The following is a 15,089-nucleotide window of genomic DNA, read 5'->3' on the forward strand; positions in this document are numbered from 1 at the left end:
TCCCCGTTTTCTTCATGCTATGCATCGCTGTGTAAGGCTCTGTTGTGGCTTTCCCCCACACGGTACCCTCCGGAGGGGCTGGGACTACAGTTCCCAGCATCCCCAGCTAGCCAGGGGGATGCTGGGAGCTGTAGTCCCAACCCCTCCGGAGGGCGCCGGCTTGTGGGAGGTGAGCAGCAGTTTGCCGCTGAAGTGCAATAACACAGGGAAGCAGCTTAGGCATGGATATGGAGTCCCTGGATCATGAGCGGAGGAAAAGAGACTCGGCCCACTTCCTCTCAGGGCCTTTCCCGAGGCCTTCAGTTGGCACAAGCCACTACAGGCGTTGATTGCCCACATCTGAAGCTCATCCTTACTCCAGTGTGTTGGGAGTGGCGCTAGAGCGTAACAGACAGCCTTCCCCAACTTGGGACCCTCCAGATGTGCTGGACTACAACTCCCAGCATGCTCCAGCCAGCTTGCGCTGGCTGGGGCATGCTGGGAGTTGCAGTCCAGCACATCAGGAGGGCACAGCATGAAAAAAACGGGGAGAGAAAGGTCCCCCTGCTTCGCTTGCAGCGCCAGAACACGGCAGCATCCAGCAAGATCGATTGGCGACTGCTGCAGGGTGGGCGAGAGAAAGGGCTTCCTCACGCAACACAGTGTCAAACTCATGGAACCCCCGGCTGCAAGATCCGGTGTCAGCTGCTGGCTTAGGTTGCTTTAGAAAAGGGGGATCAGACAAATTCAAGCAGAAAGAGAGCGCAAGCAACGGCGACTAGTCACGCTGGCTCTGCGGAAACTCCAGGTCCAGAGGCGGCATGCCACTGACTTCTGGCTGCTGGGGAGCCACGGTGGGATAGGGCGATCGCCCCCACGCCCTGCCTGCCAGTGGGGGAAGCAGGACACTGGGAAGACCATTCTGATCTAGGAGGGGTCTGAGGTTTTTAAGGAGCAAGTGGAAACCGGGGACCAGTTGGCGGTTGCCTAGCAAAGCATCACATCCTCCCCTGCTGCTGATCGGCCAGGCTGCACTTACAGAATTGAAGAGTTCGGTGGTCAGTCCGAGGTAATTGTGCAGGGCCAGGAAGGTCACTCTCTGGAGCCTCACCATGATGATCTGAAGGAGAGGAGGGCCGAAAGCGGGCAAAACATCAGTCACGCCTGGCCTCGAGGAAAGCGGTGCCTGCCTAAGGCGGGGCGCTTCCCGGCTCCTCCAGGAGGCCTTTCAGAGCACGGTTGAGACAGAAGCATAGACTTGTAGAAGAGTAGCACTGGAAGGGGCCTACAAGGCCATCGAGTCCAACCCCCTGCTCCACGCAGGAATCCAAGTCAGGGGGCATTCCCGACAGATGGCTGTCCAGCCTCGTCTTGAGTGCCTCCGGTGCGGGAGAGCCCGCTACCGTTCGTTCCCCCTGCAGCACGAAAGGGCTTGGTGACCAAGGAGCCAGCCGTATCCGTGTCGCGCAGGGATGGGGGAGGTGTGGGGGGGTCAGTCAGGAGTCAACACATCAGAGCCCGATCGCATAGGGACAATGCCGCTCTAAAGGAGCTGTCCACGGTGCTGAACCTATTTGGGGGAGAGGGTTCAGCACTTTGGCTAGATCCTTTAGAGTTCTGGCTGGTTCTGAATGAACCCCAGAATGGATGCTGTGGCCTTCTCTTGACATGGCTGCTGTCGCTGCTGCTGGTTTTGTTGTCAGCTTTCACTGTTGCTTTGATTTGCTGTTTTATTGTGTTCATGTTTTTATCGCTTTTAACATTTTAACGGTTTTTGTGTATTTTATTGCTGTGAGCTGCCTCAGCAGGGCTTCTGCTCCAAAAGGCAGCCAAGACATTTAAAAAATAAAATAAAGTAAATAAATTCACAATCCCACCGAAATCGGAGCCACCAGCCTCCACTGGATCAAGGCACGAGGCTGCCAGAGATTTGTTTATGTATGTATGTATTTATTTTATTACATTTATATCCTGCCTTTTTTCCTCCAAGGAACGTAAGGCGGCGTACATAATCCTCTTCCTCCTCTCCATTTTATCCTAAGAGTCCGTGACTGGCCCAAAGTCACCCAGTGAGTTTCCATGGCCGAGCGGGGACTAGAACCCGGATCTCCCGACTCCCAGTCCAGTGCTCTCGCTACTGCACCACACTGGAGATGAAAAAGGACCACCCCCAGGCACAGTCATTAACTTGGGCCATGATCCACCCAACATCCACCCATTGAAGTGAGCAAGAGCTACAAGAGAACCGGGGACGGGCTGTGCAGGAGAACGTCCCGAGAGGACGTAACCCATCCAGCCACCTTCTCGCTCCGCCCTCCCATGGGGGCCTGCTCTGTGCGACAGGCTGTTTTGCCCCCACAAAAGCCAAGAAGGCCGCCCCATGGGACACGCGCCACGAGAGTCTCGCATCGGCCTCACCTGCACCACCCTCACAAGCGTCTCGGGATACTTCTGGAAGACGTCCTGAAACGCGTTGGCCGGTAGCCGGAGGACGGTGGACGGCGTTGCGGCTCGAGCAGAAACTGTTTTGTACGGAGCGGGATGACCCTGTGGAAGAGATCAGAGCAATGCGTTCTATGTTTTCCCCATCGCACGTGCTGCTCGTGTGCCTCGATTTTCCCCTTGGGGCAGCTTGGCTCTCTCTTCCCGCAGCTGCCAAGCACAGATGTGCCGCTTTGGCCACAGGCAGCATTTACGTGCAGAGAAAGCAGCCCCCTCTTCAGGGACAGTGCTGGCATCTTAAGGAAGGGAGCATCTGGGATATGGGAACTAAACAGGGAGGGGCCGTAGCTCAGTGCAGAGCCCCTGCTTTGTGTGCCGAAGGTCCTGGGTTCGATCCCCAGCAGCATCTCCAGGTGGAGCTGGAAAAAATCCTGCCTGAAGCCCTGGAGAACCTTTGCTGCCAGTCAGTGGCAACAATACTGGGGCAGATGCAACAAGGGTCTTACATCATGTAAGGCAGCTTCCTATGTTCTCATTTAAACCACCCCTTTTTTCACAACAATGAGGACTAGAATCTTGCTTTATTTTTTAGGGGAAAGACAACAGCTCAGTGGTAGAGCCCCTGCTTTGCATGCCGAAGGTCCCAGGTTCAATCCCCGGCAGCATCTCCAGGTAGGGCTGGAAAACCCTCTGCCTGAAACCCTGGAGAGGCGCTGCTTCCAGTCAGTGTCAACAATACTGGGCTAGATGGACCAAGGTTCTGACTTGGTATGAGGCAACTTCTGATGTTCCTAAGTACATTCCTAACTTCCAACACACACATACATCCAATATTATTCAATCAATTCCTGAAGCATGTGCCACTAGGGGAATTCAAGTGTGCCTTGAAGATCAAAGCCACTTGACTGGATGCATTTACTGCTCTGTGACCTTCAAAGCCCCGCAAAGCACCATTTTCCTGCCAATATTTGGGCAGCAACATTACCACGCAGGAGTAAGGGGCACCAGGATTCCTTGATGCAGCCTGCATTATGGCAGAAAGGTGCAGTGGATATCACGCTTGCCCTGAAAGCATGGCTGCAAAGAAGTGGCTGGAACGTGGCATTAGCTAGGCTATCTCGCAGTTCGAAGGGGCTGCCTGCCCATCGTTCTGGGAGCTGGCTGAGAAACATACGTATCTTTCTGATACCGGTGTGTGTCCTCAAACACTTAGGGTCACCAGCTGCAACACACCGATGGCATGAAAGAAAAAAAGGATCTCCAACTCTCTGCCAATTTACAAGGAAGTTTCCCTGGCCTGATTGGCTGGAATAGATTTTAAAGCTCACCAGGGGTGACCAAAGTGGTGGCTATTTTTGAAGCCTGTGGGGAAAAGCTCATTAATTTTACCCCTTAGCTGGCTCTGCCACTGAAAGAGGATTGGGTCCTGGTTTCAATTCACAAGTCCTTGGCTATCGTGGCAGTCGGGGAAAAAGAGAGAGGGAAGAAAATTCTTCGCAGGTTTCGTTTGTGGGTTTAAAATGCAAAGTTTATGGCCCGCAGGAGCAGCATTACAATTGGTGCGTTGCATTCATCATCTGCCCCGTTCCCACGTCTCTGTTCAACAGCTGCCCAGGGAGTGCAAGTTTTCCAGTCCCGACACATTCCTGCCTCCCAGCGTTTGACCCCCCCCCCCCCAAAAAAAAGCTTTTCCCGGAACACATTCCCTCAATTCGCGCTGCAGGACCACGCCAGAGCTGTGCACCCCCCCAGGATGGCCAGGATTTCAGCCAGGATTTCAGCGGCAGTTGCAGGGGCTTACTGTGATGACATCCAGGATGCTGAGGAGGCTGTGGACGCTGTCTCCCGCCAGGACCTCCTTAACCACCATCTCCGTGCCATCCTAGAGGAGCACAGAAAAAAGCCACGCACTGCCTATCACAGCCTTCCCCAACCTGGTGCCCTCCGTGGCCGTGCTAGGTGAGGATTGTGGGAGATGTAGTCCAACCCGTCTAGAAGGTACTAGGCTGGGTAAGGCTGGACTGCAGGATTACAGGTTACATTCAACGCAGAGACACGATCAGAGGTCTCGATGTACATTATGAAGCTAATTTGTCTCCCCGTACAGGATCTGGGTGGCATAACTGCAAATCTTAGCATGGTGGGCATCTCATTCCATCAGGCAAGGGAAGAAAGACACAGTGTTTTCCACCCTGGTCTTTTTTGTGCCCCCACTTACCCCCAATGCCGAAATTCAGCAGTGCAGTGTCAGAAAAAACAACAATTTTGCTTTAAAACAAGGCCTGGTCTTGTTTTCGAGCAAAACCGCACTCCCAGAAGAATCCCGGGAGCGTGATTTCGCTGAAAAACAAGCCCCAGAAGTAGCCCACCCCAGAACTAAATGGTGGAAAAGGCGGATATAAATCTACAAAATGAGTAAAATATCACGCTGAAAGGCCATCTGTACGTGGCTCACTTCCCAGAAGGGTTGGGGGAGAAGGAAAAGAGAGAGAAGGGGGAAGCTGTAACTGCAGGCTAGAAAACCCTGCCACTCCAGGCCTTCCCCAAGGCCTTCCCCTCCAGATGTGTTGGACTATAACTCCCATCATTCCCAGCCCATGACATCTGGAGGGCACCAGCTGGGGGAAGGCTGCTTTATCAGTTGTTTCTCCTGCTGACCCAGATCACGGCACTGAAGCCCGGCGAACCAGAAAGAGGGAGGGACGGCAGCCCCAGAACAAGCAGTGCCCCTGGGGCTTTCAAGATGACTCTGTTTTGAGCACTCCACTTTGGGTGACCTGGGGGGAAAGGGCCTCTAAGGCCCTCCAAAGCGAAAGGAGCTCCCTCCGCAGCAGAATGGCAAGGACAGTCCCACTCCTGGCCGCCAGGAGACCTCCATGGACAAACCGTAGCCCTGGGTAAGAACGAACCCAACGCTGTTCGCACAGCTTGGATTCACCGCGGAGAAGACTCAGCAAACAGCCCTGAGGGTGACAGAGTGTCTGCTCCAGGCTGTTAAGTGACTCAGGCCCAGTCTGTGACACTGAAGAAAGCTTTGCCTAGACTGGACCATATTCAGGCTAGAGCATGGGGCAGGTTGGGCAGGTGTGAACTTGGAAGAGTTTCTTGCACTTGGAAAAGTAGCATGTCAGGGAGAACGGGCCACCCTAAAATTGTCCCTGAGACACTCTTTTTCTGCATGCAGGGAGTTTTCCCAGTATGAACCATGCAACATGAAATTCTCCTCCCACTCTGGCTTTGGCAGGTTAGAGTGGTACAGCCCAGGCAAGGCTTTCACCTGTCAATACTATGGAACAGGCTTCCCCAATCTGGTGCCCCACAGCTGTGTTGGACTACAACTCCCATAATCCCACAGCCAGCATGATGGGAGCTGGAGTCCAACACAGCTGGAAGGCATCAAGTTGGGCAAGGCTGCTGCAGTATGTGCAAAACCTGGCTTCAGATCTCCTTACGTTCTCCTGGATGCAGACTTCCAGCTTGCCATCCTGCACCACATAGATGCTGTTGTCCAGCTGCCCCGGGCGGAAGATGTATTCCCCTTCGTGCAGCTGCACGAAAACCATGTGCTTGCACAGCTCCAGGAAAAGAGGCTTCTCAAAGTGCCCAAGGACCCTGTTGGGGGAAGAGAGATGCACAGAGGGGATGGGAATGTTGGAAAAGTGTGGTGTGACTTACAGCAGAGTTGTCTTACACAGAGAAAGCGCGGCAACACAGCATTTAGTACTGCAGGCGATAAATGCGGGCTAGAGCCAGTTTAGAAGTTCAGATCAACTTAGGGTGCAATCCTAGGCATGTTTAGACAAAAAAAGTCCTACAACTCCCAGCATGCCCCTGACAGCATGGCTGGCTGGGGAATGCTGGGAGTTGTAGGACGTTTTTTCTATCAAAACATGCCTAGGATTGCGCCCCTACTTGATCAGTGCTTTTACACACATCGTCACAGAGGGCTATCTAACACTGTTTAAATAAAGCTGGGTGTGTGAGTGTAAGTAAGCGAAGGCAGGAGATATAGTTATTTACTTTCTCTGTGGAGGCTGCACGTTGCTTGTTGCAGAGGCAAGAGAAGGGGGAAGAAGAAAGAGGGTGGGGAGGGAGCAGGAAAAAGAAACTGATCAAGCCACAGGACACTCTCTATCATCCCCTAGCGTCTGGAAGCATGCATTGTTCTTCGTCTTGGATCATGGGAGTTGTTCCTATGATCCAAGAGGAAAAAGGGCCGCATGTGAGAGGCCCTGCATCTGGCTAAGGCAGCAATGTCCAAGACGGGAACAAACCCGACCAAGCTGGCTGGCAATCATGACCGTCAGAAGACCCTGCCGGATCAGACCAAGGGCCCATCTTGTCCAGCATTCTGTTCATGCAGGGGCCAACCTGCTGCTCGTGGGAAACCCACAAGCAGGGCAGGAGTGCAACAGCACCCTCCCACCCATGTTTCCCAGCAACTGGTGTACACAGGCACACTGCCTCTGACCCCGGAGGTAGCAAAAAGCCATCAGGACGAGTGGCCATGGACAGCCTTCTCCTCCAGATATTTATCTAACCCCTTTTTAAAGCCATCCACGTGGGTGGCCATCGCTACATCAAGTGGAAGTGGATTCCATGGTTTAACTCTGCGCTGTGTGAAGGAGGGCTTCCTTTGCTCTGTCCTGAATCCCCCACCCGTCAGCTTCATGGGACGACTCTGGGGTCATTCTGCAGCCCAGCGCTGCGAGGCTCACTGTGAGAGTCACGGGCCAAGACATCTGGAGAGCACCAGGTTTGGGGAAGGCTAGTTTAGAGAAAGGAACGAGGAAGCAATTCCCCATACCATGCAGAACCGAGCCCATGGGAGTCACTGCCGCGGCTGCTGCCTCTTTAAAAGGATCACCCGTACAGGTGAACAGAGGATTCATCGGTGACCACTCCAAGCCAAAGTTAGAGGAGTCCCAACTGTGTTTGCAAAGGTACCAGATGCAGGGAATTCACAGCCAACACTATTGCCACCGTGCCCTACTTATGAACCTCCCAAAGGTGCCTGTCCGCTCATGGCTGGCAAATCGGACAAGCCAGCTAAACGAGCCCAGTGCATCAATTCGTGTTCTTCTCAAATCAAATCACGTCAAATCCCGTCCTCATGCAAACTCATAATGAAGGGGAAGTGTCAGGGTGGACACTGAGCCCATAGAATCCCAGAGTAGTTCTAATTCGGAGGAAGAGCAGTCGCTCCTGGGAGAGGAGTGCGCCCCTTTTTCCCAGGGCCCGCAGCTGACAGAGATTCCTCCCACCAACATTCCTAGATTAGAAAGCAGTCCAGGGAGTAAGCAGGGAAAGCAGCACAGATAGCAGACTGGGTGGATGCGCGGCGCAGACGCACAGAGCGGCGCAAAATGGAGGGCGCGGAAAGGAGGCGTAGCGCCCGGTTGGCGCTCAAAGAACGGTTGCGCCCAGAGGATCCAAGGGAAAAGGGGAGGGATTCTCCCTAGTCCTTATATTCAGGGGTCTGCCAGTAACTGCCTTTCAAACGGGGACCAACTGTTCCAACTTAGGGCATAGGGATGCTGCTGCTCAGATCTAGTTGCTACCTGTAGAGTTGTAAGTTGTAAAAGAAGAATAAAGCTTTGAAAAGAATCCCTTTGTCTGTGTCTGGACTTGGCTACTGGATTAGACTGAGAGAGCCCTCCAAGAAGCCCTTGACAGGAAGTCATCGCTTCACCAAAAAAAACCCTGCCGTCGTGCGGGCTCTCTTGTCACTTCCGCTCCTACCTGACGTTTTTCAGCATGTAGAGGACTTCGGAGGGCAAGTGGGAATTCTTCACGTCAAACTCCGTCAAGTCTGCCTCGAGTAGGGAGGGAGGCGGCTCCTTGGGCTGGAGGGTGGGGGACTCCTTCTTGAAACGCAGGATCCTGAAAGAAGCCAAGCACAGCTATTTCCCCCCTTGATGCTGAACATAGGTGCTCCACCTCCCTACCATCCCGCCTCGCTCTTCCTCAACCCGATCTTGCGCGCTTCTAAGCTAGATTAAGCCACCCTTGCTGTCTGCCTGAACCAAATCTTAGACTCAGAGAGTAGTAGGGTTGGAAGGGGCTTACAAGGCCAGCAAGTCCAGCCCCATGCTCAATGCAGGAATCCGAGTCAGAGCATCCCTGACAGGTGGCTGTCCAGCCTCGTCTTGAACGCCTCCAGTGTGGGAGAGCCCACCACCACCCTAGGTCATTGGTTCCATCTTGCTCTAACCCTGCTTCTTCCCCGGTCTGCATCTTCCCCAGCTGTGATCCAGTAAAGTGGCAGCGGGTAGAAAGTAGATGGAAACATTGGAAGCTGCTTTATCCTGACCTGGTTCGTCTGATACAACAAGCCACTGCAGGTTAACTCATCTGCGGGACTCCGTGACGTGCGCTGGCTGCCATTTTGCATGGGCGAGCTGCAGCAGGGAAGTGCCACAGCTCGTTGTGCAAACCCAGGGAGGTTGGGCTGTCGGCATGGCTAACGAACAACCCACAACCCGTGGCCTGTTGTAGGGTTGTGGGTGATTTGTGAACCACGGCAACAACCCACCCCTGATGGGATCGCATGACATGCGCTGCGGCGCGTCCCTGCTGCAGCTTACGTACACAAAATAGCGTCTGGAGTGCATCATGGGGTCCCGCAGATGAATTAACCTGTGGTGGCTCGTTGTGACGTTTGAACAGGGCTTCAGGCAATATTTCCTCCAACCCTACCTGGAGATGCTGAGGATCGAACCTGGGACATTTTGCCTGCAAAGCAGGGGCTCTAGCGCCAAGCTACAGCCCCTCCCTGATGTACTGATCTACTGGGTGATTTGCAGGAGATCAGCAAGGGTTCCTCACTGTCCATTTTTTAACAACTGGCAAGTAAAAAAACCCTCTCTGTTATGGCTGGCCCTGCGCTAATTGCTTTGAAGTGTGTTTCCAGTTCTGGTCTGGAGGCCAGCTGTGGCGACCTTAGGGTTTGGGAACAAACTTTAACACCACCAGAGGACATCTTCACCTATTTCCCTGAGCTCGTTAGAAAAAAGCCTCTGAAACAGAAACCTTAAATCCACCACCAGTTAATACAAATCAGCCGAGCTACAGGATGGAAACCCACACGCCCCGCTGTACCTCTTTGCCAAGGACAAGACTTTGGCCCTTTTGCGCATCCGCTGCCGAGGCACTGTGTTTCCAACCAGAGAGTTTGGCAGAGTCGTGACCTAGGAGGAAGCGAGGTTTCCTGAAGAGAGGAATCTGGTCCTGCAGAAGTGGGCGCAGGAGAAATGTGCACATGGCCAGAGCCAGGCCTAAAGTGACAACAGTGCACCTGCAGGCCAGCAGATAGAAAGAATATAGAGCAGGGTTGCAGAACCTCTTTCAGCCCGAGAGCCAAATTCTGTTTTGGAGAACCTCTTAGGGGCCACATTCCAGCAGCGGACGGGGCCCGAGGCAGAAGGAGGCGGGGCCAAGAATATAGAGCAGGGGTGCAGAACCTCTTTCAGCCCGAGAGCCAAATTCCGTTTTGGAGAACCTCTTAGGGGCCACATTCCAGCAGCGGACAGGGCCCGAGGCAGAAGGAGGCGGGGCCAAGAATACCAGCATATTTCAGCTTAAAGCTCTTATTGCACGTAACGAAGCCATTTCAATCTTTTAGTATGGGGAATAAATTGCATACAAGCCAGGAAATCACCAAACGATTGAGGGGACAGAGGCGTGGCCATCTGGGGAACACCAGAGGGCTGGATTCAGACCCCAGGTGCACTGGATTTGGCCCACAGGCCTGAGGTACAACAGCCCTGATCTAGATCCTCAGCTTTTCCCAATACCAGTGAAGTCCTGACACAACTGCGGTGAGCAAGACAAGAAAACAGTAGATTATATTTCATCTGAAATTCCAAACGAAAGGCCCTTGTTTTGGTTGTTGCAAAACTAATGTTACAAAACAGGCTGATAATCGATCCATAGCAAAGCTCATGTTTTAAAGCCCATACGCACCCCCACAACCACCCACCACAAACAATACCCCACCCCCAAATTACAATAGGAAATGGAAAAAGGGAATGGCAGAAAGGAAGAGGTGGCAAACAGAAGAGGGAGAATGGGAAGAAACCCAGAGCTACCCAGGAGGGCTTAGAGTGTGGAGGCCATGATTTACTAAGGTGATAACTCAGTAAGTGGTTCCCAGATGGATAATGGACTCTTAAGGTGTTCCATCGGATAAATGTTCCATCTTAAGGTGCTAAATCTCAGCACTGTCAGAAAAACATGCCTTCCGCCCATGAATCAGTTTTGGGAGCACAGCTGGATTTTTTGGTCTTGGAGGACAATTCTTTTCATTCCCTGCGTGTGTCGTAGGAGATGACATTTAACCAGCATGCCGGGAAATTGTAATCGGCGACGGAGCCCTTGGCAACAGAGGGCACCCGTGTGGCAGCAATCCCAACAGTGCACGGAGCGCCATCTCTTGGAATAATGCAAGTACTGACACCAAACGCAGATTGCCGAGGGAGATCTACTAACCCATTTCCTGGCCTCCAGAAAAGATCAGCCTGTAGAACACCAACGGGGACTGCAGAAGCACCTGGTGAGCTCCTGGTTTAACAACTGGGAGGCTCAGCAGTTTCAGCAGTCACCCTCCCAGCTCCCAAATTGTTTTCCTACCACATTCTGCATTTCCAGGGGGGCTGGGAACTCTAAGGCAGGGGTGGGCAACTTGGGGCTCTCCAGACATTTTGGCCTACAACTCCCATCAGCCCTCAGCATTGGCTATGTTGGCTAGAGCGGTTGGGAGTCGTAGGCCAAGACGTCTGGAGGGCCCCAAGTTGCCCACCCGCTGCCCGAAGGGAATCCCATGACTGCACACAACCTCCCCGCCTTCTCCCCCAGCAAGTCTGTGTATGTGTGGGTGCATGTGTAAGCAGACAAATAACGTCGCCAGTTGCTTAGCAACTACTCAGGCTCCTTCCCCCCACCCTCCTTCTAGATCTAAAGTTATCTTTGGCATTACACTAGCTCGGCTGCAAGCGCTGAACATGCCTGCAAGAACCGTTGTTTTCATTTTTCCAGAGGGGCCCCATGAGCAAGCACTTTACAGGGCCGTGCCCTGGACTCTTGGCAAAACCAGCAGTAGAGACAAGCAGGGACTAACATGCAATTAGCCACAACAGCACACACACAACCCTCCAGCATTTTTATCTCTCAGAAAGATTTGGGGGCTGCGGGGGGTGGGAGTGGAGATGCAGCTCTCCTGCAGCCGATGAATCGAAATACGCGCCAGCCCGGTGTCGAGGCAGGAATCCCCGCTTGCATCAGCACTGGCTGCTGTGCCGCCCTCTCCGCCCAAGCTCACTGCTGACCTCTGCCTGCTTGCATGGAGACTTACCTTTCGCATGATCTTGCGGCCATAGAACATGACTTTGTCTCTCTTGCGAAACCTGTACTGAGGCACTTGGGGCTGAGGTTGCTCTGAAAGACACCAGAAGACTTGTCATCCCGTAGCTCGCTTGCTAAGACCGGGAGCCTAGAAACCGCCAAGTGGGCCTGCTGCATAGAACCGGGCCCTTGTGGCTGAGCATCGGCGCTGCCACTGGAGAACAACAGGCTGAGGCACCCTGTCTACGATCCCCACCTGGTAGAGAAGGCTGGAGACCCGCTGAGGCCTGAAGACCGAGGGAGGGAGGGGAGCTTTTGGCAAGATCCCCTCAGCTAGGCTCCATCTCCCCCTTACCACTCTCCTTGTGGCTGATTGGCTTGCCCAATCCGCCCAGAGGGCGAGCGCAAGGCAACTGGAGGATGGTGTGCTGTCGTGGAGAGGGCAGGTGACCAGGCAGCAGCAGCAACAGGGACAGAAGGCACTAAGGGTCACCTGTGGCAGCCTTGCCAATCGGGCACCCTCCAGATGTGTTGGACTACAACTCCCAGCATCCCCTCAGCCTTAACACATATGGAGGGCGCCAGACTGGCCAAGGCCACTCTATGGTGTAAGCGCACTTCTAGGGCCTGGGCCTCATACCGTGGCTTTACAAGCAACACACTTAAGGCTTTCTAAAGCACCACCTCCACCTGTCTGATCCTGCCCACGTTTTATGACCTCCTAGGTTGGAGAATGCCAGAGCTGAGGCCTGCTCAGTGGTAGCTCCACAGTCTTCTGTGCTTTGGTACAAGCTTTTAATTGTGCCTTGGAGACTCCTCTCTTCCCAGTTGCCTTTAAGCCACAAATAACTTAGCCACAGCAGCTTTCTATAGTAGCATCCACCCCTCTCATCTACCTATATATCTACTGTATCAGAGGCATTTCTTTACGTGTCTGTCACTTTGTGAGGCTGTCGCTCTGAGAATACTTTGGAACAATAAGTAATAAATAAAAATTACAACCACTTCTGGAATTTTGACAGGTCCCCAAGACAGCACCATGGTTATCAACATTTGAACAGTAAAGGCCTCATAGTCATTATCGGAATGCTTTCTAAATGCCACATCCCTCAGCAACTTGGATGCTGTGCTTCTCTCTGGCAAAAGCACGGGGGGGGGGGAGAGGCAAACATCGCCAGGTAACAAGTATGCCACGTCCATCTTCCACTAACAGTAGAGCATCCATCATGTCACTAGATAAAGGGTGCAATCCTATGGATGTCTAGCCAGAAACTATGGATGCCTAGTCCTACAACTCCCAGCATTCCCCAGCTAGACTTCTCTCTGTCTAGACATGGATAAGATTGCCCCTTAAACAGCAAAGGTTCAACTACAACCTGACGCACAGATCCCTGAGAAAAGCGAGGAAGCCTCTTGCTCACGCAAAACTCTCCACACATCCTGGAACTCTCCTCGCAAGTACATCGATGCTGCGGGATTGGGGCTACCTGGGTTATACTAACATGGATTACGCGGAGGGTGTTCTGATAAGGTGAGCTCCTGCAGCGGGTGGTGGAAGCTGCGTTTTTCACATGGGAATTTCCAGGGGATCCTCGTTTCCAGAATACTTTGCCGATGGAGATGGAGTGACAGAAGGAGCTTCCAGAATCCAACTGCTTTCCTCCTCTCCCCTACCGCCCACCCGTTTCCTATCAGCTTCCCCTTTCCTTTTGGAAGGTATCCTATTCTTTTTAGATACAGAAAGGCAGTGCAGGTATCAGAGTGGTGTATGTAAGGAAGCGGGAAGATAAGAACTAGTTGTGAGGTTCGTTGATGCTTGTTGTGCTACAGCTATGCTCAGAATTAACATCTCTTCATATTCTCCTGATAAAATCATTACTAGTAGCCATTCCAGCAGGCTGTACAAAGGGAGATGAGAGAGGAAGCAGGACCATTCTGCCTGCCCTGCTGAAAGACTACTTCATTTTTTTCCTCTTCCCTCCCCATCCCTCCTTTCTTGCCTGCTGTGTCTCTTTAGATTGTAAGCCTGCAAGCGGGGACTGTCTTGTTTGACTAATTGTTTGCAGGCTACTCTGGGAGCCTTTTTGGCTGAGGAACAGGAGAAAAATACTTTAAATAAATAAAATAAATAACATGGTCAGGGAAGCACTGAAATCTCCATCAGACTGAGAAGAAAGTGGGTTCAATCCCATAGTAGCTCAACAGGTAGATACTGGAACCTCGTGTACAACCAACATGCTCCTCAGTATATTCCTATCATATGAGAGACACCCATGACCAAGCCAAGGTCTGCTACAGTGCATCGGCCTACGATCTAGCAAGCAAAGCGATCGCAACTTACTCGATTCCTTCACCTTCCTGTAAACAAAATACACAGCGATCCCGATAAGCAACAAGGCTACCGTGGCACCAATGACTATTCCAGTCAACTGTGGGGGGAAGAAGCGAGACAAGAGAGACAAGTCTTAGGTACTGGTTTTCAAACCCTTTCCTTCCAGACTGCTGCAAAATGCTCAGAAAAGCAAACCTGATTCTGAAAAACATCGGTTGTGTTTGAGAGAATTTAAGCTAAGATAGATCCTGATGATGCGCCTGGCTTAGGAGAGGGGCAGGCAAGTTGTTGCAGGCCAAACCCGGGGAGCCACAATTCCCACGGCCCTTCACCATTGGCTATGCTGGCTAGGGGTGACAGCAGTGGAAGGCCAAAACTCCGGAGGGCCACAACTTGCCCACTCCTGGTTGAGGAGAGGGAGGGGGCTTCTATCAGCCTGCTTGTCCCAACTGCCACCTGAATCCCCCCCTCAGCCACTACCACCCTGCCCTCTTCAAGGGAGGTAGCAAGTCCCCTTTCGCCAGCCTGCTTTGACCCGTTTCTATTTTCTATTTCTTTCGTTTAGTCAACTTGCGTTTTGTGGTCCCCCTTGGTCTCCATTTCAGCATTGCCAGTCAGCGTCACCAAACACAAAAACAACCCCCCCACACTATCCATTGCACTGGTGTCCCTTAAAGATAATCTGTAAAGCAGGCTCACAAGGGACAAATTCTCACCATCAGCTGTCATGCTTAATAATATCCCCTTTTTATACACTGTAAGGCAGCTTCCTAGGCTCCTGAGTCAGACCCTGGGTCCATCCAGCCCACTATTGTTGCCACTGACTGGCATCAATGGTTCCCCAGGGTTTCAGGCAGGGTTTCTTCCAGCCATACCTGGAGATGCTGGAAATCGAACCAGAGACCTCCTGCATGCAAGTCCATTTCCAGGCCCGATTGAAAGTGCTCGTATCAACATTCAAAGTCCTTAATGGCTTGGGGCCAGGTTATTTGAA

The 15,089-nt window shown here is 52.6% G+C and overlaps 1 protein-coding gene across 6 annotated transcripts in view; it reads right to left on the reverse strand.

Annotated features, from left to right (window-relative positions):
• PNPLA7 (patatin like domain 7, lysophospholipase) overlaps positions 1 to 15,089 on the reverse strand; it is a 116,389-nt gene that overhangs the window by 95,192 nt on the left and 6,108 nt on the right. For 5 of the 6 annotated variants that reach the window (XM_084821025.1, XM_084821023.1, XM_084821027.1 and 2 more), the window contains exons 3-10: positions 14,105 to 14,192; positions 11,774 to 11,856; positions 9,523 to 9,611; positions 8,164 to 8,304; positions 5,874 to 6,033; positions 4,223 to 4,303; positions 2,398 to 2,526; positions 1,019 to 1,099 (exon numbers count right to left, since the gene is read on the reverse strand). In XM_084821025.1, coding sequence (XP_084677151.1) covers positions 1,019 to 1,099; positions 2,398 to 2,526; positions 4,223 to 4,303; positions 5,874 to 6,033; positions 8,164 to 8,304; positions 9,523 to 9,611; positions 11,774 to 11,856; positions 14,105 to 14,192 — 852 coding nt within the window. The remainder of the gene's footprint in view (positions 1 to 1,018; positions 1,100 to 2,397; positions 2,527 to 4,222; positions 4,304 to 5,873; positions 6,034 to 8,163; positions 8,305 to 9,522; positions 9,612 to 11,773; positions 11,857 to 14,104; positions 14,193 to 15,089) is intronic. The other variant, XM_084821028.1, reaches the window with a different exon arrangement.

The sequence above is a fragment of the Heloderma suspectum genome, chromosome 14, assembly GCF_057233095.1.
Source record: "Heloderma suspectum isolate Gila_16-S chromosome 14, 16-S_ref, whole genome shotgun sequence".
In the NCBI taxonomy this organism is placed as follows: domain Eukaryota; kingdom Metazoa; phylum Chordata; class Lepidosauria; order Squamata; family Helodermatidae; genus Heloderma; species Heloderma suspectum.